Raw genomic sequence first — 26,250 nt, 5'->3', positions numbered from 1 at the left:
ACACCTTGGAAGAGAATATTTTGTTTAAGGTCCTAAAATCAAGGACTTTTCTGTATGAAATATTTTACTTTTTCCATTTTGTCTGAAAAGTGCATCGAGGTGCAAGCTTACCCTGCTCCCGCAGCTGCTCCAGATATTGTTTGGCAAGTCTGAGTTTCTTTTCTTGGGGGGTTTCTTCAATTTCTTCTTCTTCATTTCGTCCTTTCTTTCTTTTTTCATTTTCAGGGAAGCTATGATAGCAAAAAGAAATTTTCACTATAGTGTCCCAATATTTCTTGCCCGCTCTCATGCTGCCAATTCCATCTTCGCTTTACAACAGAGTTAAATTAATTCATATAAGTTATCATTCTACAAACAGAAAAAAAATTCAGTCCAGGAGAACACGAATAATTGATCAGTGTTCATGACTTAACAGAGGGAGGATATTTGAAAGATATACAACACGTGCAAACTACTGAATTAATAAAAGAATCTCGTTCACTTGCTTTTGGTTATTGGTAAGAACATATTTGCACAACATGGGCAAATCCATTCCTTCTGCTCACATAGAAAATTCAGTAAAAGTAAAAACATGGTTTCAAACAAATACCAGAACAATAAACCCAAAATACAAACAAAAACAGGCCAGCAGCAAAACAGAAAACCACTATAAATACAACAAAAATGACCCTGAGATACCAGCTACTTTAATGACAGCACAACATTGGGTTTATTTGCTGAGACCGGTAGAAACCCCACTCAGGCAACAACCACAGTCCTTGTCAGGGTGAGTCACAAAAGTCACTATATTGACCTGTGCTTAGAACTCTGGTAGCTTGGCATAAAGCTTTCAGGCCTAACTTAGAGACAATGTATACATTATTTATGAAGCACACAAAAAGTTATATAGTGAAACACGAGAAAACCCAAGAGCAATTTTAAATAAATTGAAACTAGAATGACAAAATTCCAATCAATAGAACCAGAGATATTACATTTTAAAGTTGTAGGTAAAAATAGCACCAAGATGCAGAAAGCACCGAACCGGGTATCAGGCCAAAAAAAAAAAAATCATAAAAATGTTACAAGACCAGCAAGTCGAGTAACCTGAATGATTTACTCAACCTAATTGTAATGTACTTGACTCATAAACAGGTCTCAATCTGAGTGATCCTAGGCAATATTTCAGTCCAGTTTTCCTCATGCTCACAAAAAACATCTTTTTAATGATTAAATAAAGTTTTGTATAATAAGAATCCAGCCCAGGAACAAGGGACACATGATCCATGGCTTGCCTCTGTTTACTAAAAGCATTGCCATCAAGGTAGGACTGTTTCTCAATTTGTGAAAACACAAGGAAAGGTTGCAGTACCACAGGCTGTCCCTCGCCGTCTCTTGGGAAGTCTTTTAGCCACATAAGGTACTATGCTACAGCGATGCCAACACAGAAAAAAAGCGTGTTTATTTTCCATTGGAATTTAACAACCAAGTGCTTTACTTTGTAAAACGTCCTATCCCGACACTGTAAAATCCTAAAATAAATAACCAGTAAAGTTTATTTGCAAAACGTGAAAAATAAAAAAAACTGAAGGTGATAAAGCAATTCTGACTAAAACACACATACAACACAAGCAGGAAGTTCCAAGTGTAGCAACATGAGTTTTGAAGAAACAGCCTAGTGAGCTGAAAATGCCATGTAAACATTTATAAAATGAAGCTGCATGAGAGACTGCTAAATTTCAGTCAGTGAATAGGCTGTAAACAGCGCTGATTCCTTGCATGGTGCAATAGGTGCCTGTAAGGAAATGCCTCCTTGGCATGGTTGCCCCCTGACTTTTTGCCTTTGCTGATGCTATGTTTACAATTGAAAGTGTGCTGAGGCCTGCTAACCAGGCCCCAGCACCAGTGTTCTTTCCCTAACCTGTACTTTTGTATCCACAATTGGCAGACCCTGGCATCCAGATAAGTCCCTTGTAACTGGTACTTCCAGTACCAAGGGCCCTGATGCCAAGGAAGGTCTCTAAGGGCTGCAGCATGTCTTATGCCACCCTGGAGACCTCTCACTCAGCACAGACACACTGCTTGCCAGCTTGTGTGTGCTAGTGAGAACAAAACGAGTAAGTCGACATGGCACTCCCCTCAGGGTGCCATGCCAGCCTCTCACTGCCTATGCAGTATAGGTAAGACACCCCTCTAGCAGGCCTTACAGCCCTAAGGCAGGGTGCACTATACCATAGGTGAGGGTACCAGTGCATGAGCATGGTACCCCTACAGTGTCTAAACAAAACCTTAGACATTGTAAGTGCAGGGTAGCCATAAGAGTATATGGTCTGGGAGTCTGTCAAACACGAACTCCACAGCACCATAATGGCTACACTGAAAACTGGGAAGTTTGGTATCAAACTTCTCAGCACAATAAATGCACACTGATGCCAGTGTACATTTTATTGTAAAATACACCACAGAGGGCACCTTAGAGGTGCCCCCTGAAACTTAACCGACTGTCTGTGTAGGCTGACTAGTTCCAGCAGCCTGCCACACCAGAGACATGTTGCTGGCCCCATGGGGAGAGTGCCTTTGTCACTCTGAGGCCAGTAACAAAGCCTGCACTGGGTGGAGATGCTAACACCTCCCCCAGGCAGGAGCTGTGACACCTGGCGGTGAGCCTCAAAGGCTCACCCCTTTGTCACAGCCCAGCAGGGCACTCCAGCTTAGTGGAGTTGCCCGCCCCCTCCGGCCACGGCCCCCACTTTTGGCGGCAAGGCTGGAGGGAACAAAGAAAGCAACAAGGAGGAGTCACTGGCCAGTCAGGACAGCCCCTAAGGTGTCCTGAGCTGAGGTGACTCTGACTTTTAGAAATCCTCCATCTTGCAGATGGAGGATTCCCCCAATAGGGTTAGGATTGTGACCCCCTCCCCTTGGGAGGAGGCACAAAGAGGGTGTACCCACCCTCAGGGCTAGTAGCCATTGGCTACTAACCCCCCAGACCTAAACACACCCTTAAATTTAGTATTTAAGGGCTACCCTGAACCCTAGAAAATTAGATTCCTGCAACTACAAGAAGAAGGACTGCCTAGCTGAAAACCCCTGCAGAGGAAGACCAGAAGACGACAACTGCCTTGGCTCCAGAAACTCACCGGCCTGTCTCCTGCCTTCCAAAGATCCTGCTCCAGCGACGCCTTCCAAAGGGACCAGCGACCTCGACATCCTCTGAGGACTGCCCCTGCTTCGAAAAGACAAGAAACTCCCGAGGACAGCGGACCTGCTCCAAGAAAAGCTGCAACTTTGTTTCCAGCAGCTTTAAAGAACCCTGCAAGCTCCCCGCAAGAAGCGTGAGACTTGCAACACTGCACCCGGCGACCCCGACTCGGCTTGTGGCGATCCAACACCTCAGGAGGGACCCCAGGACTACTCTAAGACTGTGAGTACAAAAACCTGTCCCCCCTGAGCCCCCACAGCGCCGCCTGCAGAGGGAATCCCGAGGCTTCCCCTGACCGCGACTCTTTGAATCCTAAGTCCCGACACCTGGGAGAGACCCTGCACCCGCAGCCCCCAGGACCTGAAGGACCGGACTTTCACTGGAGGAGTGACCCCCAGGAGTCCCTCTCCCTTGACCAAGTGGAGGTTTCCCCGAGGAACCCCCCCTTGCCTGCCTGCAGCGCTGAAGAGATCCCTAGATCTCCCATTGACTTCCATTACAAACCCGACGCTTGTTTCTACACTGCACCCGGCCGCCCCCGCGCTGCTGAGGGTGAAATTTCTGTGTGGGCTTGTGTCCCCCCGGTGCCCTACAAAACCCCCCTGGTCTGCCCTCCGAAGACGCGGGTACTTACCTGCAAGCAGACCGGAACCGGGGCACCCCCTTGTCTCCATTCTAGCCTATGCGTTTTGGGCACCACTTTGAACTCTGCACCTGACCGGCCCTGAGCTGCTGGTGTGGTGACTTTGGGGTTGCTCTGAACCCCCAACGGTGGGCTACCTTGGACCAAGAACTAAGCCCTGTAAGTGTCTTACTTACCTGGTTAACCTAACAAATACTTACCTCCCCTAGGAACTGTGAAAATTGCACTGTGTCCACTTTTAAAACAGCTATTTGTGAATAACTTGAAAAGTATACATGCAATTTTGATGATTTGAAGTTCCTAAAGTACTTACCTGCAATACCTTTCGAATGAGATATTACATGTGAAATTTGAACCTGTGGTTCTTAAAATAAACTAAGAAAAGATATTTTTCTATACAAAAACCTATTGGCTGGATTTGTCTCTGAGTGTGTGTACCTCATTTATTGTCTATGTGTATGTACAACAAATGCTTAACACTACTCCTTGGATAAGCCTACTGCTCGACCACACTACCACAAAATAGAGCATTAGTATTATCTATTTTTACCACTATTTTACCTCTAAGGGGAACCCTTGGACTCTGTGCATGCTATTCCTTACTTTGAAATAGCACATACAGAGCCAACTTCCTACATTGGTGGATCAGCGGTGGGGTACAAGACTTTGCATTTGCTGGACTACTCAGCCAATACCTGATCACACGACAAATTCCAAAATTGTCATTAGAAATTCATTTTTGCAATTTGAAATTTTTCAAAATTCTTAAAAGTCCTGCTAGGGCCTTGTGTGTTAAGTCCCTGTTTAGCATTGTCTTTTAGAGTTTAAAAGTTTGAAATTAGATTCTAGAAACAGTTTTTGATTCTTTAAAAAGTATTCCAACTCTTAGCAGAATAATGTCTGATACAGAGATGCAGGTGGTGGAACTCGACACCACACCTTACCTCCATCTTAAGATGAGGGAGCTAAGGTCTCTCTGTAATATCAAAAAAATAACCATTGGCTCCAGACCTACCAAAATTCAGCTCCAGGAGCTGTTGGCAGAGTTTGAAAAAGCCAACCCCTCGGATGATGACCTCACAGAGGAAGAAATTAGTGACTTGGAGGCCAATGTCCCTCCTCCAGTCCTAAATAGGGAGAACAGGACCCCTCAAGTCCTGTCTCCAACTGTGTTAGTCAGAAATAGTGAGTCCCTCACAGGAGGGTCCCACATTTCTGAAATCACTGAGGATGCTCTCAGTGAAGATGACCTCCTGTTAGCCAGGATGGCCAAAAGATTGGCTTTAGAGAGACAGCTCCTAGCCATAGAAAGGGAAAGACAAGAGATGGGCCTAGGACCCATCAATGGTGGCAGCAATATGAATAGGGTCAGAGATTCTCCTGACATGTTAAAAATCCCCAAAGGGATTGTGACAAAATATGAAGATGGTGATGACATCACCAAATGGTTCACAGCTTTTGAGAGGGCTTGTGTAACCAGAAAAGTGAACAGATCTCACTGGGGTGCTCTCCTTTGGGAAATGTTCACTGGAAAGTGTAGGGATAGACTCCTCACACTCTCTGGAAAAGATGCAGAATCTTATGACCTCATGAAGGGTACCCTGATTGAGGGCTTTGGATTCTCCACTGAGGAGTACAGGATTAGGTTCAGGGGGGCTCAAAAATCCTCGAGCCAGACCTGGGTTGACTTTGTTGACTACTCAGTGAAAACACTAGATGGTTGGATTCAAGGCAGTGGTGTAAGTAATTATGATGGGCTGTACAATTTATTTGTGAAAGAACACCTATTGAGTAATTGTTTCAATGATAAACTGCATCAGCATCTGGTAGACCTAGGACCAATTTCTCCCCAAGAATTGGGAAAGAAGGCGGACCATTGGGTCAAGACAAGGGTGTCCAAGACTTCAACAGGGGGTGACCAAAAGAAAGGGGTCACAAAGACTCCCCAGGGGAAGGGTGATGAGACAACCAAAACTAAAAATAGTAAAGAGTCTTCTACAGGCCCCCAAAAACCTGCACAGGAGGGTGGGCCCAGAGCCTCTTCACAAAACAATGGGTACAAGGGTAAAAACTTTGATTCCAAAAAGGCCTGGTGTCATAGCTGTAAACAGCATGGACACCAAACTGGAGACAAGGCCTGTCCCAAGAAAGGTTCCACTCCAAACTCCCATCCAGGTAACACTGGTATGGCTAGTCTCCAAGTTAGATCAACAGTGTGCCCAGAGCAAATCAGGGTCCACACTGAAGCTACTCTAGTTTCTGAGGGTGGGGTGGATTTAGCCACACTAGCTGTCTGGCCGCCTAACATGCAAAAATACAGACAGCAACTCTTAATTAATGGGACTAGAATAGAGGGCCTGAGGGATACAGGTGCCAGTGTCACCATGGTGACAGAGAAACTGGTTTCCCCTGGCCAATACCTGACTGGAAAAACGTACACAGTCACCAACGCTGACAATCAGAGAAAAGTACATCCCATGGCAATGGTTACTTTAGAATGGGGAGGGGTCAATGGCCTGAAACAGGTGGTGGTCTCCTCAAATATCCCAGTGGACTGTCTGCTTGGAAATGACCTGGAGTCCTCAGCATGGGCTGAGGTAGAACTAAAAACCCATGCAGCAATGCTGGGTATCCCTGAACTGGTGTGTGTGAAAACAAGAGCACAATGCAAGGCACAGGGTGAAAAAGTAGAGCTGGAGTCTGGAAAAATGGCCCAGCCTACCAAGAGAACAGGAAAGTCAGTTGGGAAACCAACTGCAACACAGCAAAAGAAAGGGAACCTCTCTTCTCAGGAAGAAGTTCTGCCCTCTGAGGGAACTGAGCCTTTGGAGCTTGAACCTTATCAGGTTGAGCTCTTAGGCCCAGGGGGACCCTCAAGGGAGGACCTGTGTAAGGGACAAGAAACCTGTCCCTCTCTTGAAGGCCTTAGGCAGCAAGCTGCTGAAGAGTCCAAGGGCAAGAAAACTGGAACCCATAGGGTCTATTGGGAAGATGGACTCCTGTACACTGAGGCCAGAGACCCCAAACCTGGTGCCACTAGGAGAGTGGTAGTACCTCAGCTGTTCAGAGAGTTCATCCTAACATTGGCCCATGACATTCCCCTTGCTGGACATTTGGGACAAACCAAGACGTGGGAGAGGTTAGTCAACCACTTCTACTGGCCCAATATGTCCAACATGGTTAAGGAGTTTTGCCTCTCCTGCCCCACCTGTCAAGCCAGTGGTAAGACAGGTGGGCATCCAAAGGCCCCCCTCATTCCACTTCCAGTGGTGGGGGTTCCCTTTGAAAGAGTGGGTGTGGACATAGTTGGTCCACTAGAACCTCCCACAGCCTCAGGAAATATGTATATCCTGGTAGTAGTGGATCATGCTACCAGGTATCCTGAAGCTATTCCCCTTAGGTCGACTACTGCCCCTGCAGTAGCCAAGGCCCTCATTGGTATCTTTACCAGAGTGGGTTTCCCTAAGGAGGTGGTGTCTGACAGAGGTACCAACTTCATGTCAGCATACCTAAAGCACATGTGGAATGAGTGTGGAGTGACTTATAAATTCACTACACCATACCATCCACAAACTAATGGCTTGGTGGAGAGATTCAACAAGACATTAAAAGGCATGATCATGGGGCTCCCAGAAAAGCTCAAAAGGAGATGGGATGTCCTCTTGCCATGTCTGCTTTTCGCTTACAGAGAGGTGCCACAGAAGGGAGTAGGATTCTCACCCTTTGAACTTCTGTTTGGTCATCCTGTAAGGGGACCACTTGCTCTTGTTAAAGAAGGCTGGGAGAGACCTCTCCATGAGCCAAAACAAGACATAGTGGACTATGTACTTGGCCTTCGCTCTAGAATGGCAGAGTACATGGAAAAGGCAACCAAAAACCTTGAGGCCAGCCAACAGCTCCAGAAGTTTTGGTATGACCAAAAGGCTGCACTGGTTGAGTTCCAACCAGGGCAGAAAGTCTGGGTTCTGGAGCCTGTGGCTCCCAGGGCACTCCAGGACAAATGGAGTGGCCCTTACCCAGTACTAGAAAGGAAGAGTCAGGTCACCTACTTGGTGGACCTGGGCACAAGCAGGAGCCCCAAGAGGGTGATCCATGTAAACCGCCTTAAGCTCTTCCACGACAGGGCTGATGTCAATCTGTTGATGGTAACAGATGAGGATCAGGAGGCAGAGAGTGAACCTCTCCCTGATCTTCTGTCATCAGACCCAAAAGATGGCACAGTAGATGGAGTGATCTACTCAGACACCCTCTCTGGCCAACAGCAAGCTGATTGTAGGAGAGTCCTACAACAGTTTCCTGAACTCTTCTCCTTAACCCCTGGTCAGACACACCTGTGTACCCATGATGTGGACACAGGAGACAGCATGCCTGTCAAGAACAAAATCTTTAGACAATCTGACCATGTTAAGGAAAGCATCAAGGTGGAAGTCCACAAGATGCTGGAATTGGGAGTAATTGAGCGCTCTGACAGCCCCTGGGCTAGCCCAGTGGTCTTAGTCCCCAAACCTCACACCAAAGATGGAAAGAAAGAGATGAGGTTTTGTGTGGACTACAGAGGGCTCAATTCTGTCACCAAGACAGATGCCCATCCAATTCCAAGAGCTGATGAGCTCATTGATAAATTAGGTGCTGCCAAATTTCTAAGTACCTTTGACTTGACAGCAGGGTACTGGCAAATAAAAATGGCACCTGGAGCAAAAGAAAAGACAGCATTCTCCACACCTGATGGGCATTATCAGTTTACTGTTATGCCCTTTGGTTTAAAGAATGCCCCTGCCACCTTCCAAAGGTTGGTGAATCAAGTCCTTGCTGGCTTGGAGTCCTTTAGCACAGCTTATCTTGATGATATTGCTGTCTTTAGCTCCACCTGGCAGGATCACCTGGTCCACCTGAGGAAGGTTTTGAAGGCTCTGCAATCTGCAGGCCTCTCTATCAAGGCATCCAAATGCCAGATAGGGCAGGGAACTGTGGTTTACTTGGGACACCTTGTAGGTGGAGGCCAAGTTCAGCCACTCCAACCCAAGATCCAGACTATTCTGGACTGGGTAGCTCCAAAAACCCAGACTCAAGTCAGGGCATTCCTTGGCTTGACTGGGTATTACAGGAGGTTTGTGAAGGGATATGGATCCATTGTGACAGCCCTCACTGAACTCACCTCCAAGAAAATGCCCAAGAAAGTGAACTGGACTGTGGAATGCCAACAGGCCTTTGACACCCTGAAACAAGCAATGTGCTCAGCACCAGTTCTAAAAGCTCCAGATTATTCTAAGCAGTTCATTGTGCAGACTGATGCCTCTGAACATGGGATAGGGGCAGTTTTGTCCCAAACAAATGATGATGGCCTTGACCAGCCTGTTGCTTTCATTAGCAGGAGGTTACTCCCCAGGGAGCAGCGTTGGAGTGCCATTGAGAGGGAGGCCTTTGCTGTGGTTTGGTCCCTGAAGAAGCTGAGACCATACCTCTTTGGGACTCACTTCCTAGTTCAAACTGACCACAGACCTCTCAAATGGCTGATGCAAATGAAAGGTGAAAATCCTAAACTGTTGAGGTGGTCCATCTCCCTACAGGGAATGGACTTTATAGTGGAACACAGACCTGGGACTGCCCATGCCAATGCAGATGGCCTTTCCAGGTTCTTCCACTTAGAAAATGAAGACTCTCTTGGGAAAGGTTAGTCTCATCCTCTTTCGTTTGGGGGGGGGTTGTGTAAGGAAATGCCTCCTTGGCATGGTTGCCCCCTGACTTTTTGCCTTTGCTGATGCTATATTTACAATTGAAAGTGTGCTGAGGCCTGCTAACCAGGCCCCAGCACCAGTGTTCTTTCCCTAACCTGTACTTTTGTATCCACAATTGGCAGACCCTGGCATCCAGATAAGTCCCTTGTAACTGGTACTTCCAGTACCAAGGGCCCTGATGCCAAGGAAGGTCTCTAAGGGCTGCAGCATGTCTTATGCCACCCTGGAGACCTCTCACTCAGCACAGACACACTGCTTGCCAGCTTGTGTGTGCTAGTGAGAACAAAACGAGTAAGTCGACATGGCACTCCCCTCAGGGTGCCATGCCAGCCTCTCACTGCCTATGCAGTATAGGTAAGCCACCCCTCTAGCAGGCCTTACAGCCCTAAGGCAGGGTGCACTATACCATAGGTGAGGGTACCAGTGCATGAGCATGGTACCCCTACAGTGTCTAAACAAAACCTTAGACATTGTAAGTGCAGGGTAGCCATAAGAGTATATGGTCTGGGAGTCTGTCAAACACGAACTCCACAGCACCATAATGGCTACACTGAAAACTGGGAAGTTTGGTATCAAACTTCTCAGCACAATAAATGCACACTGATGCCAGTGTACATTTTATTGTAAAATACACCACAGAGGGCACCTTAGAGGTGCCCCCTGAAACTTAACCGACTGTCTGTGTAGGCTGACTAGTTCCAGCAGCCTGCCACACTAGAGACATGTTGCTGGCCCCATGGGGAGAGTGCCTTTGTCACTCTGAGGCCAGTAACAAAGCCTGCACTGGGTGGAGATGCTAACACCTCCCCCAGGCAGGAGCTGTGACACCTGGCGGTGAGCCTCAAAGGCTCACCCCTTTGTCACAGCACCGCAGGACACTCCAGCTAGTGGAGTTGCCCGCCCCCTCCGGCCACGGCCCCCACTTTTGGCGGCAAGGCCGGAGGAAACAAAGAAAACAACAAGGAGGAGTCACTGGCCAGTCAGGAAAGCCCCTAAGGTGTCCTGAGCTGAAGTGACTAACTTTTAGAAATCCTCCATCTTGCAGATGGAGGATTCCCCCAATAGGATTAGGGATGTGACCCCCTCCCCTTGGGAGGAGGCACAAAGAGGGTGTATTCACCCTCAGGGCTAGTAGCCATTGGCTACTAACCCCCCAGACCTAAACACGCCCTTAAAGTTAGTATTTAAGGGCTTCCCTGAACCTAAGAATTTAGATTCCTGCAACTTACCTGAAGAAGAAGGACTGCTGAGCTGAAAAAACCCTGCAGAGGAAGAACAGAAGACACCAACTGCTTTGGCTCCAGACTTACCGGCCTGTCTCCTGCCTTCCAAAGAAACCTGCTCCAGCGACGCTTTCCAAGGGACCAGCGACCTCTGAATCCTCTGAGGACTGCCCTGCTTCCAAGAGACCAAGAAACTCCCGAGGACAGCGGCACTGCTCCAAAAGAACTGCAACTTTGTTTCAAGGAGCAGATTTAAAGACCCCTGCAACTCCCCGCAAGAAGCGTGAGACTTGCAACACTGCACCCGGCGACCCAGACTCGACTGGTGGAGAAACAACGCTTCAGGGAGGACCCTCCAGCGACTCTACGACTGTGAGTAACCAAAGTTGTCCCCCCTGAGCCCCCACAGCGACACCTGCAGAGGGAATCCCGAGGCTCCCCCTGACCGCGACTGCCTGAACTCCATTTCCCGACGGCTGGAAAAGACCCTGCACCCGCAGCCCCCAGCACCTAAAGGAACGGAACTCCTGTGCAGGAGTGACCCCCAGGAGGCCCTCTCCCTTGCCCAGGTGGTGGCTACCCAGAGGAGCCCCCCCCTTGCCTGCCTGCAACGCTGAAGAGATCCCTTGATCTCTCATTGAAAACCATTGAAAACCCGACTCGTGTTTGCACACTGCACCCGGCCGCCCCCGCGCTGCTGAGGGTGTACTTTTTTTGCTGACCTGTGTCCCCCCTGGTGCCCTACAAAACCCCCCTGGTCTGCCCTCCGAAGACGCGGGTACTTACCTGCTGGCAGACTGGAACCGGGGCACCCCCTTCTCTCCATTGAAGCCTATGTGTTTTGGGCACCTCTTTGACCTTTGCACCTGACCGGCCCTGAGCTGCTGGTGTGATAACTTTGGGGTTGCTCTGAACCCCCAACGGTGGGCTACCTTGGACCAAGAACTGAAACCTGTAAGTGACTTACTTACCTGTGAAACCTAACAATACTTTACCTCCCCCAGGAACTGTGAAAATTGCACTGTGTCCACTTTTAAAACAGCTTATTGTGTTTTATGAAAAAAGTATACATGCTAATGTAATGATTTAAAGTTCCTAAAGTACTTACCTGCAATACCTTTCAAATGAGATATTACATGTAGAATTTGAACCTGTGGTTCTTAAAATAAACTAAGAAAAGATATTTTTCTATAACAAAACCTATTGGCTGGATTTGTCTCTGAGTGTGTGTTCCTCATTTATTGCCTGTGTGTATGTACAACAAATGCTTAACACTACTCCTTTGATAAGCCTACTGCTCGACCACACTACCACAAAATAGAGCATTAGTATTATCTCTTTTTGCCACTATCTTACCACTAAGGGGAACCCTTGGACTCTGTGCATGCTATTCCTTACTTTGAAATAGCACATACAGAGCCAACTTCCTACATTGGTGGATCAGCGGTGGGGTACAAGACTTTGCATTTGCTGGACTACTCAGCCAATACCTGATCACACAACAAATTCCAAAAATTGTCATTAGAAATGGATTTTTGCAATTTGAAATTTTTCTAAATTCTTAAAAGTCCTGCTAGGGCCTTGTGTTAGTCCCTGTTAGCATTTCTTTTAGAGTTTAAAAGTTTGGCAAAAGTTTGAATTAGATTCTAGAACTAGTTTTAGATTCTTAAAAAGTATTCCAGCTTTTAGAAGTATAATGTCTAGTGCAGAGATGAATGTGGTGGAACTCGACACCACACCTTACCTCCATCTTAAGATGAGGGAGCTAAGGTCACTCTGTAAAATAAAGAAAATAGTAATGGGCCCCAGACCTTCCAAACTACAGCTCCAGGAGCTGTTGGCAGAGTTTGAAAAGGCCAACCCCTCTGAGGATGGCAACTCAGAGGATGATGATAGTGACTTGGAGGGTGATTCCCCCCTACCAGTTCTATCTAGGGAAGACAGGGCCTCTCAAGCCCTGACTCCAAGCATAATAGTCAGAGATGCTGGCTCCCTCACAGGAGGGACCAACCTCTCTGAAATCACTGAGGATAACTCCAGTGAAGAGGACATCCAAAAGATTGGCTTTGGAAAGACAGATCCTAGCCATAGAAAGGGAAAGACAAGAGATGGGCCTAGGACCCATCAATGGTGGCAGCAACATAAATAGGGTCAGAGATTCTCCTGACATGTTGAAAATCCCTAAAGGGATTGTAACTAAATATGAAGATGGTGATGACATCACCAAATGGTTCACAGCTTTTGAGAGGGCTTGTGTAACCAGAAAAGTGAACAAATCTCACTGGGGTGCTCTCCTTTGGGAAATGTTCACAGGAAAGTGTAGGGATAGACTCCTCACACTCTCTGGAAAAGATGCAGAATCTTATGACCTCATGAAGGGTACCCTGATTGAGGGCTTTGGATTCTCCACTGAGGAGTATAGGATTAGATTCAGGGGGGGCTCAAAAATCCTCGAGCCAGACCTGGGTTGACTTTGTACACTACTCAGTAAAAACACTAGATGGTTGGATTCAAGGCAGTGGTGTAAGTAATTATGATGGGCTGTACAATTTATTTGTGAAAGAACACCTGTTAAGTAATTGTTTCAATGATAAACTGCATCAGCATCTGGTAGACCTAGGACCAATTTCTCCCCAAGAATTGGGAAAGAAGGCGGACCATTGGGTCAAGACTAGGGTGTCCAAAACTTCCACAGGGGGTGACCAAAAGAAAGGGGTCACAAAACCTCCCCAGGGGAAGGGTGGTGAGACAGCCAAAAACAAAAATAGTAAAGAGTCTTCTACAGGCCCCCAAAAACCTGCACAGGAGGGTTTGCCCAGAGCCTCTTCACAAAACAATTCTGGGTACAAGGGTAAAAACTTTGATCCCAAAAAGGCCTGGTGTCGTAGCTGTAGTCAGTCTGGACACCAAACTGGAGACAAGGCCTGTCCCAAGAAAGATACCACTTCTAACTCCCATCCAGCTAAAACTGGAATGGCCAGTCTCCAAGTGGGATCAACAGTGTGCCCAGAGCAAATCAGGTGTCACACTGAAGCTACATTAGTCTCTGAGGGTGGGGTGGATTTAGCCACACTGGCTGCCTGGCCCCCTAACATGCAAAAATACAGGCAGCAGCTCTAAATTAATGGGACAAGTGTAGAGGGCCTGAGGGATACAGGTGCCAGTGTCACTATGGTGACAGAGAAACTGGTTTCCCCTGGCCAATACCTGGCTGGACAAACTTATCCAGTCACCAACGCTGACAATCAGACTAAAGTACATCCCATGGCTATGGTAACTTTAGAGTGGGGAGGGGTCAATGGCCTGAAACAGGTGGTGGTCTCCTCAAATATCCCAGTAGACTGTTTGCTTGGAAATGACCTGGAGTCCTCAGCATGGGCCGAGGTAGAACTGAAAACCCATGCAGCCATGCTGGGTATCCCTGAACTGGTGTGTGTCAAGACAAGGGCACAGTGCAAGGCTCAGGGTGAAAAAGTAGAGCTGGAGTCTGGAAAAAGGGCCCAGCCTACCAAGAGGAAAGGAAAGTCAGCTGGGAAGCCAGCTGCAACACAGCAAGAAAAAGAGAATGTAGGAAGTTGGCTCTGTATGTGCTATTTCAAAGTAAGGAATAGCATGCACAGAGTCCAAGGGTTCCCCTTAGAGGTAAAATAGTGGTAAAAATAGATAATACTAATGCTCTATTTTGTGGTAGTGTGGTCGAGCAGTAGGCTTCTCCAAGGAGTAGTGTTAAGCATTTGTTGTACATACACATAGACAATAAATGAGGTACACACACTCAGAGACAAATCCAGCCAATAGGTTTTTGTATAGAAAAATATCTTTTCTTAGTTTATTTTAAGAACCACAGGTTCAAATTCTACATGTAATATCTCATTCGAAAGGTATTGCAGGTAAGTACTTTAGGAACTTTAAATCATAAAAATTGCATGTATACTTTTCAAGTTATTGACAAATAGCTGTTTTAAAAGTGGACACTTAGTGCAATTTTCACAGTTCCTAGGGGAGGTAAGTTGTTGTTAGTTTTACCAGGTAAGTAAGACACTTACAGGGTTCAGTTCTTGGTCCAAGGTAGCCCACCGTTGGGGGTTCAGAGCAACCCCAAAGTCACCACACCAGCAGCTCAGGGCCGGTCAGGTGCAGAGTTCAAAGTGGTGCCCAAAACACATAGGCTAGAATGGAGAGAAGGGGGTGCCCCGGTTCCGGTCTGCTTGCAGGTAAGTACCCGCGTCTTCGGAGGGCAGACCAGGGGGGTTTTGTAGGGCACCGGGGGGGACACAAGCCCACACAGAAATTTCACCCTCAGCGGCGCGGGGGCGGCCGGGTGCAGTGTAGAAACAAGCGTCGGGTTCGCAATGTTAGTCTATGAGAGATCTCGGGATCTCTTCAGCGCTGCAGGCAGGCAAGGGGGGGATTCCTCGGGGAAACCTCCACTTGGGCAAGGGAGAGGGACTACTGGGGGTCACTTCTCCAGTGAAAGTCCGGTCCTTCAGGTCCTGGGGGCTGCGGGTGCAGGGTCTCTCCCAGGCGTCGGGACTTTAGGTTCAAAGAGTCGCGGTCAGGGAAAGCCTCGGGATTCCCTCTGCAGGCGGCGCTGTGGGGGCTCAGGGGGGACAGGTTTTGGTACTCACAGTATCAGTGTAGTCCTGGGGTCCCTCCTGAGGTGTTGGATCGCCACCAGCCGAGTCGGGGTCGCCGGGTGCAGTGTTGCAAGTCTCACGCTTCTTGCGGGGAGCTTGCAGGGTTCTTTAAAGTTGCTGGAAACAAAGTTGCAGCTTTTCTTGGAGCAGGTCCGCTGTCCTCGGGAGTTTCTTGTCTTTTCGAAGCAGGGGCAGTCCTCAGAGGATGTCGAGGTCGCTGGTCCCTTTGGAAGGCGTCGCTGGAGCAGGATCTTTGGAAGGCAGGAGACAGGCCGGTGAGTTTCTGGAGCCAAGGCAGTTGTCGTCTTCTGGTCTTCCGCTGCAGGGGTTTTCAGCTGGGCAGTCCTTCTTCTTGTAGTTGCAGGAATCTAATTTTCTAGGGTTCAGGGTAGCCCTTAAATACTAAATTTAAGGGCGTGTTTAGGTCTGGGGGGTTAGTAGCCAATGGCTACTAGCCCTGAGGGTGGGTACACCCTCTTTGTGCCTCCTCCCAAGGGGAGGGGGTCACAATCCTAACCCTATTGGGGGAATCCTCCGTCTGCAAGATGGAGGATTTCTAAAAGTTAGAGTCACCTCAGCTCAGGACACCTTAGGGGCTGTCCTGACTGGCCAGTGACTCCTCCTTGTTGCTTTCTTTGTTCCCTCCAGCCTTGCCGCCAAAAGTGGGGGCCGTGGCCGGAGGGGGCGGGCAACTCCACTAAGCTGGAGTGCCCTGCTGGGCTGTGACAAAGGGGTGAGCCTTTGAGGCTCACCGCCAGGCGTTACAGCTCCTGCCTGGGGGAGGTGTTAGCATCTCCACCCAGTGCAGGCTTTGTTACTGGCCTCAGAGTGACAAAGGCACTCTCCCCATGGGGCCAGCAACATGTCTCTGGTGTGGCAGGCTGCTGGAACTAGTCAGCCTACACAGACAGTCGGTTAAGTTTCAGGGGGCACCTCTAAGGTGCCCTCTGTGGTGTATTTTACAATAAAATGTACACTGGCATCAGTGTGCATTTATTGTGCTGAGAAGTTTGATACCAAACTTCCCAGTTTTCAGTGTAGCCATTATGGTGCTGTGGAGTTCGTGTTTGACAGACTCCCAGACCATATACTCTTATGGCTACCCTGCACTTACAATGTCTAAGGTTTTGTTTAGACACTGTAGGGGTACCATGCTCATGCACTGGTACCCTCACCTATGGTATAGTGCACCCTGCCTTAGGGCTGTAAGGCCTGCTAGAGGGGTGGCTTACCTATACTGCATAGGCAGTGAGAGGCTGGCATGGCACCCTGAGGGGAGTGCCATGTCGACTTACTCGTTTTGTCCTCACTAGCACACACAAGCTGGCAAGCAGTGTGTCTGTGCTGAGTGAGAGGTCTCCAGGGTGGCATAAGACATGCTGCAGCCCTTAGAGACCTTCCTTGGCATCAGGGCCCTTGGTACTAGAAGTACCAGTTACAAGGGACTTATCTGGATGCCAGGGTCTGCCAATTGTGGATACAAAAGTACAGGTTAGGGAAAGAACACTGGTGCTGGGGCCTGGTTAGCAGGCCTCAGCACACTTTCAATTGTAAACATAGCATCAGCAAAGGCAAAAAGTCAGGGGGCAACCATGCCAAGGAGGCATTTCCTTACAGAGAACCTCTCTTCTCAGGAAGAAGTTCTGCCCTCTGAGGGAACTGAGCCTATGGAGCTGGAACCTTATCAGGTTGAGCTCTTAGGCCCAGGGGGACCCTCAAGGGAAGAGTTGTGTAAGGGACAAGAAACCTGTCCCTCTCTTGAAGGCCTTAGGCAGCAAGCTGCTGAAGAGTCCAATGGCAAGAAAAATGGAACACATAGGGTCTATTGGGAAGATGGACTCCTGTACACTGAGGCAAGAGATCCCAAACCTGGTGCCACTAGGAGAGTGGTAGTGCCTCAGAGTTTCAGAGAGTTTATTCTGACCTTAGCCCATGATATTCCCCTTGCTGGGCATTTGGGACAAACCAAGACGTGGGAGAGGTTAGTCAACCACTTCTACTGGCCCAATATGTCCCAGAAGGTTAAGGAGTTTTGCCTCTCCTGCCCCACCTGTCAAGCCAGTGGTAAGACAGGTGGGCATCCAAAGGCCCCCCCTTATTCCACTTCCAGTGGTGGGGGTCCCCTTTGAAAGAGTGGGTGTGGACATAGTTGGTCCACTAGAACCTCCCACAGCATCAGGAAATATGTACATCCTAGTAGTAGTGGATCATGCTACTAGGTATCCTGAAACTATTCCCCTTAGGTAGACTACTGCCCCTGCAGTAGCCAAGGCCCTCATTGGTATCTTTACCAGGGCGGGTTTCCCTAAGGAGGTGGTGTCTGACAGAGGTACCAACTTCATGACAGCATACCTAAAACACATGTGGAATGAGTGTGGAGTGACTTATAAATTCACTACACCCTATCATCCACAAACTAAGGGCCTTGTTGAGAGATTCAACAAGACATTAAAGGGCATGATCATGGGGCTCCCAGAAAAACTCAAAAGGAGATGGGATGTCCTCCTGCCATGTCTGCTTTTCGCTTACAGAGAGGTGCCTCAGAAGGGAGTAGGATTCTCACCCTTTGAACTTCTGTTTGGCCACCCTGTAAGGGGACCACTTGCTCTTGTTAAAGAAGGCTGGGAGAGACCTCTTCATGAGCCTAAACAAGACATAGTGGACTATGTACTTTGCCATTCTGGAGCGAAGGCCGAGTACATGGAAAAGGCAAGTAAAAACCTTGAGGCCAGCCAACAACTCCAGAAGTTGTGGTATGACCAAAAGGCTGCACTGGTTGAATTTCAACCAGGGCAGAAAGTCTGGGTTCTGGAGCCTGTGGCTCCCAGGGCACTTCAGAACAAATGGAGTGGCCCTTACCCAGTACTAGAGAGGAAGAGTCAGGTCAACTACCTGGTGGACCTGGGCACAAGCAGGAGCCCCAAGAGGGTGATCCATGTGAACCGCCTTAAGCTCTTCCATGACAGGGCTGATGTAAATCTGTTGATGGTAACCGATGAGGACCAGGAAGCTGAGAGTGAACCTCTCCCTGATCTCCTCTCATCAGACCCTAAAGATGGCTCAGTGGATGGAGTGATCTACTCAGACACCCTCTCTAGCCAACAGCAGTCTGACTGCAGGAAGGTCCTGCAGCAGTTTGCTGAACTCTTTTCCCTAACCCCTGGTCAGATACACCTGTGTACCCATGATGTGGACACAGGAGACAGCATGCCTGTCAAAAACAAAATATTTAGACAGTCTGACCAAGTTAAGGAAAGCATCAAGGTGGAAGTCCACAAGATGCTGGAATTGGGAGTAATTGAGTACTCTGACAGCCCCTGGGCTAGCCCAGTGGTCCTAGTCCCCAAACCTCACACCAAAGAAGGAGAGAGAGAGATGAGGTTTTGTGTGGACTACAGAGGTCTCAACTCTGTCACCAAGACAGATGCTCATCCCATTCCTAGAGCTGATGAGCTAATAGACAAATTAGGGGCTGCCAAATTCTTAAGTACCTTTGACCTAACAGCAGGGTACTGGCAAATCAAAATGGCCCCTGGAGCAAAAGAAAAGACAGCATTCTCCACACCTGATGGGCATTATCAGTTCACTGTTATGCCCTTTGGTTTAAAGAATGCCCCTGCCACCTTCCAAAGGTTGGTGAATCAAGTCCTTGCTGGGTTGGAATCCTTTAGTGCAGCTTATCTTGATGATATTGCTGTCTTCAGCTCCACCTGGCAGGATCACCTGGTCCACCTGAAGAAGGTTTTGAAGGCTCTGCAATCTGCAGGCCTCTCTATCAAGGAATCCAAATGCCAGATAGGGCAGGGAACTGTGGTTTACTTGGGACACCTTGTAGGTGGAGGCCAAGTTCAGCCACTCCAGCCTAAGATCCAGACTATTCTGGACTGGGCAGCTCCAAAAACCCAGACTCAAGTCAGGGCATTCCTTGGCTTGACTGGGTACTATAGGAGGTTTGTGAAGGGATATGGATCCATTGTGACAGCCCTCACAGAACTCACCTCCAAGAAAATGCCCAAGAAAGTAAACTGGACTGTAGAATGCCAACAGGCCTTTGACACCCTGAAGCAAGCTATGTGCAGAGCACCAGTTCTAAAAGCTCCAGATTACTCCAAGCAATTCATTGTGCAAACAGATGCCTCTGAACATGGGATAGGGGCAGTTTTGTCCCAAACAAATGATGATGGCCTTGACCAGCATGTTGCTTTCATTAGCAGGAGGTTACTCCCCAGGGAGCAGCGTTGGAGTGCCATTGAGAGGGAGGCCTTTGCTGTGGTTTGGTCCCTGAAGAAGTTGAGACCATACCTTTTTGGTACTCACTTCCTAGTTCAAACTGACCACAGACCTCTCAGATGGCTGATGCAAATGAAAGGTGAAAATCCAAAACTGTTGAGGTGGTCCATCTCCCTACAGGGAATGGACTTTATAGTGGAACACAGACCTGGGACTGCCCATGCCAATGCAGATGGCCTTTCCAGGTTCTTCCACTTAGAAAATGAAGACTCTCTTGGGAAAGGTTAGTCTCATCCTCTTTCGTTTGGGTGGGGGGGGGGGGGGGGGGGGGGTCGGGTTGTGTAAGGAAATGCCTCCTTGGCATGGTTACCCCCTGACTTTTTGCCTTTGCTGATGCTATGTTTTGAATTGAAAGTGTGCGGAGGCCTGCTAACCAGGCCCCAGCACCAGTGTTCTTTCCCTAACCTGTACTTTTGATTCCACAATTGGCACACCCTGGCATCCAGATAAGTCCCTTGTAAGTGGTACCCCTGGTACCAAGGGCCCTGATGCCAGGGAAGGTCTCTAAGGGCTGCAGCATGTCTTATGCCACCCTGGAGACCCCTCACTCAGCACAGACACACTGCTTGCCAGCTTGTGTGTGCTGGTGAGAACAAAACGAGTAAGTCGACATGGCACTCCCCTCAGGGTGCCATGCTAGCCTCTCACTGCCTATGCAGGTATAGATAAGTCACCCCTCTAGTAGGCCTTACAGCCCTAAGGCAGGGTGCACTATACCATAGGTGAGGGCACCAGTGCATGAGCACTGTGCCCCTACAGTGTCTAAGCAATACTTTAGACATTGTAAGTGCAGGGTAGCCATAAGAGTATATGGTCTGGGAGTCTGTTTTACACGAACTCCACAGCACCATAATGGCTACACTGAAAACTGGGAAGTTTGGTATCAAACTTCTCAGCACAATAAATGCACACTGATGCCAGTGTACATTTTATTGTAAACTACACCCCAGAGGGCACCTTAGAGGTGCCCCCTGAAACCTTAACCGACTATCTGTGTAGGCTGACTGGTTCCAGCAGCCTGCTACACTAGAGACATGTTGCTGGCCCCATAGGGAGAGTGCCTTTGTCACTCGGAGGCCAGTAACAAAGCCTGCACTGGGTGGAGATGCTAACACCTCCCCAGGCAGGAGCTGTAACACCTGGCGGTGAGCCTCAAAGGCTCACCCCTTTGTCACAGCACCGCAGGACACTCCAGCTAGTGGAGTTGCCCGCCCCCTCCGGCCACGGCCCCCACTTTTGGCGGCAAGGCCAGAGGAAACAAAGAAAACAACAAGGAGGAGTCACTGGCCAGTCAGGACAGCCCCTAAGGTGTCCTGAGCTGAGGTGACTAACTTTTAGAAATCCTCCATCTTGCAGATGGAGGATTCCCCCAATAGGATTAGGGATGTGACCCCCTCCCCTTGGGAGGAGGCACAAAGAGGGTGTACTCACCCTCAGGGCTAGTAGCCATTGGCTACTAACCCCCCAGAACTAAACACGCCCTTAAATTTAGTATTTAAGGGCTTCCCTGAACCTAAGAATTTAGATTCCTGCAACTTACCTGAAGAAGAAGGACTGCTGAGCTGAAAAACCCCTGCAGAGGAAGAACAGAAGACACTAACTGCTTTGGCTCCAGACTTACCGGCCTGTCTCCTGCCTTCCAAAGAAACCTGCTCCAGCGACGCTTTCCAAGGGACCAGCGACCTCTGAATCCTCGGAGGACTGCCCTGCTTCAAGAAAGACAAGAAACTCCCGAGGACAGCGGCACTGCTCCAAAAGAACTGCAACTTTGTTTCAAGGAGCAGATTTAAAGACCCCTGCAACTCCCCGCAAGAAGCGTGAGACTTGCAACACTGCACCCGGCGACCCAGACTCGACTGGTGGAGAAACAACGCTTCAGGGAGGACCCTCCGGCGACTCTACGACTGTGAGTAACCAAAGTTGTCCCCCCTGAGCCCCCACAGCGACGCCTGCAGAGGGAATCTCGAGGCTTCCCCTGACCGCGACTGCCTGAACTCCATTTCCCGACGGCTGGAAAAGACCCTGCACCCGCAGCCCCCAGCACCTAAAGGAACGGAACTCCTGTGCAGGAGTGACCCCCAGGAGGCCCTCTCCCTTGCCCAGGTGGTGGCTACCCCGAGGAGCCCCCCCCCTTGCCTGCCTGCAACGCTGAAGAGATCCCTTGATCTCTCATTGAAAACCATTGAAAACCCGACGCGTGTTTGCACACTGCACCCGGCCGCCCCCGTGCTGCTGAGGGTGTACTTTTTGTGCTGACCTGTGTCCCCCCCGGTGCCCTACAAAACCCCCCTGGTCTGCCCTCCGAAGACGCGGGTACTTACCTGCTGGCAGACTGGAACCGGGGCACCCCCTTCTCTCCATTGAAGCCTATGTGTTTTGGGCACCTCTTTGACCTTTGCACCTGACCGGCCCTGAGCTGCTGGTGTGATAACTTTGGAGTTGCTCTGAACCCCCAACGGTGGGCTACCTTGGACCAAGAACTGAAACCTGTAAGTGACTTACTTACCTGTGAAACCTAACAATACTTTACCTCCCCCAGGAACTGTGAAAATTGCACTGTGTCCACTTTTAAAACAGCTTATTGTGTTTTATGAAAAAAGTATACATGCTAATGTAATGATTTAAAGTTCCTAAAGTACTTACCTGCAATACCTTTCAAATGAGATATTACATGTAGAATTTGAACCTGTGGTTCTTAAAATAAACTAAGAAAAGATATTTTTCTATAACAAAACCTATTGGCTGGATTTGTCTCCGAGTGTGTGTTCCTCATTTATTGCCTGTGTGTATGTACAACAAATGCTTAACACTACTCCTTTGATAAGCCTACTGCTCGACCACACTACCACAAAATAGAGCATTAGTATTATCTCTTTTTGTCACTATCTTACCTCTAAGGGGAACCCTTGGACTCTGTGCATGCTATTCCTTACTTTGAAATAGCACATACAGAGCCAACTTCCTACACTTAGTGTATCCAACCAGGGTTCCATCGCAGATGGCTTCAAACTCTGACTTTGGCCCGGTTTACCGCGACCAGATGGGTCGATTTGGCACTTTTTGTTTCTAAGTACTAGAAAGTGTTTACACTTTACAAATTCATATCTTCAGTTCCCTACATCAGATTTTTGTCGTTTTTTACTCATAAAAATTGAACCTATTTTTAGGTTGAGCAGAGTAGCGCATTAGCGCTGCTTTACTAATGTGTTGGAATGTATCTGGGCTTTTAACCACGCCCATCACTATCACTCATTTATGGGCTTGCCTTTCAAACATACTTTGTTTTTTGTTGGAAACTGCTTTGCGTTTGTTCTGCCATTAGGGCGGTTTTATTACCGCCTTGGGCATCAACCCGGTTACATGGATAATTGCAGTATTACTGATAACTGACTGTAAGCAAACTTTTTTCCTTTTGTCTCCATCCTTCGCACTCATGGCAGCGCTTTGAATCGACTCGCTTACGTCAACTGTTTTACTTTTTATTTTATTTTCAGTTTGTGTGGCAAGAAAGTTCCAATTAGAAATGTACAACGCTAATAGCTCTAACTCGAGCAAACCCAAGACCCACTGCATTGCAAATGCTTGTTATAAACTGGTGTGGAATTTTTATTGTGTATGGTCTTACTTTTGGTGATTTTGAAAGCTTTACGCTCTTGTCTCCTAAGTTAGGCATGCCTGCTCGGGTACAGCTACCAAGTTATGAGCAAGGAGCTAATTTACTGAGACTTTTACTGCGCTGTACTGTCTTAGTGACCTTATTGCCAGTTGAAGGTGCATACTTACCACTACACCAATGACCCATTTTCCAACTAAGACAAACTGACATTTAACCTCGGTCTCTGAACACACAGCAAAAGTGGCAAGATTAGATTTAAAGACGTCTTTATTGTTCCTTCACTTTGTGGCTGCACTAAACACCTGTTCTTTGTCAACTTACCAGAAGTGGTGAGCAGGTCCTAAAAATAGCTCGACCTGATAAAATATGACTTACCATAATGAGCGGGCAAGTAGATTTTTTGAGGCCTGGGTAATGTGATTGCGCTAGACCAGGGGCGGCATGGGGAAAAGTGTTCTGTTTGGATAAGAGGACGTCACAAGGAGGAGGCTTTATGCGCAAAAAGCAAGCTAAGCGTTCTGAATGATCATAACTGTAGTGAAAAGAGACCGTTGTCTCCAGGGCTTTGCACTGGTTGATTGCTGCAGACAATTGCTGCTGATGCAAAATGAAGGTCTTGTGCTGCCCGTCGCCGCAGATGCTTGCTCCTGGCGTAAAGATCACAATCCCGCTGAAGCTTTGCATTGAGAGTCACTGCAGGCGGCAGAGTTTCAGCACGAACAGGCAGCACAAAAGTCTATCTGGCAGCACAACATCTTCCATGGGTCCAGGAGTGCTCTGATGAATGCCTCTTGTTGTCCCATTTTATACCCCCGTTAGACCTAGCAGCTCGTCGTGGTTTTCCTCTACTTTTTGTTTCTGACCTCCTGTTTTTGGACCCTGTGCTGCAAATCATTCTGGCTGGTTTTGATATTCTGGGCACTTTACCACTGCTAACCAGTGCTAAAGTGCAAGTGCCATCTGTCTAAATTGTACTGGTGATTGGTTATCCATGATTGGCATATTTTATTTACTAGTAAATCCCTAGTAAAGTGCAATTGAGGAGTCCGGGGCCTGTAAATCAAATGCTACTAGTGGGCCTCCAGCACTGATTGTGCCACCCACATGAGTTTTAAACTGCCAATTCAACCTGGCAAGTGCACCCACCTTCCCTTTTACTACATGTACGTCACCCCTAAGGTATGCCCTAGGTAGCCCCATGGGCAGGGTGCAGTGTATGTTAAAGATGGGACATGTACTTATGTATTTTACATGTCCTGATAGTGAAATACTGCCAAATTTGATTTTCACTATTGCAAGGCCTATCTCACTCGCTCTCATAGGTTGACATGGCGACTGCCTTTAAATATCTTTTAGGTGAAGCTTCACATTGGGAGCAGATAGAGATGTAGCGTTTGGGGCCTAGGAACTCGCAATTTAAAAATACATCTTTTCATAGAGTTGGTTTTTAGATTATCTGTTTAAAAATTCCACTTTTAGAAAGTGGGCATTTTCTTGCTTAACCATTCGGTGCCTCTGCCTACCTGTGGAATCTACATCTGGGTCAGACTGACCGTTGGGCCGTTTGTGAATTCCCACTAGACAGTGACACAAATGGAGATGGAGTTTCCTGCATATCCCATGAGTCTCCTGGGCTGGAGTGGGGAGCTGAAACGTACACCTGAAAGGGCTGTGTCCGTCCTCACACAATGCAGAGTCCAACCCCCTGGAGTGTGTCTGGGACCAGGCCTGGGCAAGGCAGGATCTTGTAAACAACAGAGACTTTCCTTTGACGTTTGGCTACTTCAAAGGCAGAATTGGGTATAAGTCCCAAGACCCAAAACCCCACATTACTTCTGGATCACGAGGAACCTCTGTCAAGAAGAGCTTGATGCTTGAGGAGGACCAGACTCACTGCCTGTTGCTTTGCTGTGCTGGCCTGCTGCTTCTGCCTGAAGAGGAAAAGAACTGGACTTTGCTTTCAGAAATCCTGCTTGTGAAGTTTCTCAAAGGGCTTGGACTGAGCTTGCCTCCTGTTCTGAAGTCTCAGGGACATCAAAGACTTCATTTGCCAGTGCCTGGGCTCTTCTGCTGAGAGTCCTGACCTGACTTGACTTGCTAAGTGGTGCCAAACCCAGTCCCTGGACCCTTAGAAGTGGAAGCTGGCAACCCACAGCCTAAAAGTTTGACGTAGCACCTGCCTTGCGGCTAGAGAAATGATGCAGGCCCTGTTCTCACCACATACTCTTCGCACAGTGGGTTGGGAATTTCCACTCATGGATCCCAGGCGTCAAAGTCTTCAACATTCCATCATGGATCCGAGGTTGCATATCAGGAATCAAAGCATGGTCTCCCTTATGAGATAAGAATAGACGCATGGCCTCCAGTGTGAGTAAAGAATCAATGTACGGCCTCACTTGCAAATAAGGAATCGCCGCTTTCCTGGCGCACCGTCACCCTTGCGGCTTTATTTTTGACACATACCAGGTACTTTGTGCTAAAACCATGCATCCATTGATTTCTATGGATTAAGATTCTTTTTATTTAAAAAATTAATCTGTGCATGTTTATGTTGGATTTTTGGTCTTGTTTAATTTAGATAAATATTGGTTATTTTTCTAAACTGGTATAGAGTCCCTTTTGTGGGGTTTTCACTGTGTGTGTTTTGTACAAATACTTCACACATTGCCTTTGAGATAAGCCTAACTGCTTGTGCCTAGCTACCAAGGGGGTGAACAGGAGTTATCTAAGCTGTGTATCTCCCTTAACCGGACTCGAGTGAGGGACCATGCTTGGATAGCGTGCAAACTGACTGCCAACCACAGACCCTATTTCTAACTACCCCTGCTCCTAGTCCAGGCTCCAACCTGTCTAGTGTGACAACGGGAAGGGTAGACACGGTATCAGATTCCTGTGTTCTTGCCATAGGCAAGGCCCTTTGAAATGTAA

The 26,250-nt window shown here is 48.2% G+C and overlaps 1 protein-coding gene across 1 annotated transcript in view; it reads right to left on the bottom strand.

The window, feature by feature from the left end:
- Positions 1-26,250, bottom strand: part of RRP9 (ribosomal RNA processing 9, U3 small nucleolar RNA binding protein) — a 220,574-nt gene that overhangs the window by 172,964 nt on the left and 21,360 nt on the right. Inside the window, exon 3 of the mRNA XM_069206752.1 lies at positions 112-230. Within this exon, the coding sequence (XP_069062853.1) occupies positions 112-230 (119 nt within the window). The remainder of the gene's footprint in view (positions 1-111; positions 231-26,250) is intronic.

The sequence above is a fragment of the Pleurodeles waltl genome, chromosome 9 (assembly GCF_031143425.1).
Source record: "Pleurodeles waltl isolate 20211129_DDA chromosome 9, aPleWal1.hap1.20221129, whole genome shotgun sequence".
NCBI classification, from domain to species: Eukaryota; Metazoa; Chordata; class Amphibia; order Caudata; family Salamandridae; genus Pleurodeles; species Pleurodeles waltl.
The sequence above is the reverse complement of the archived record's forward strand: the minus strand, read 5'-3'. Positions and strand labels throughout refer to the sequence as shown.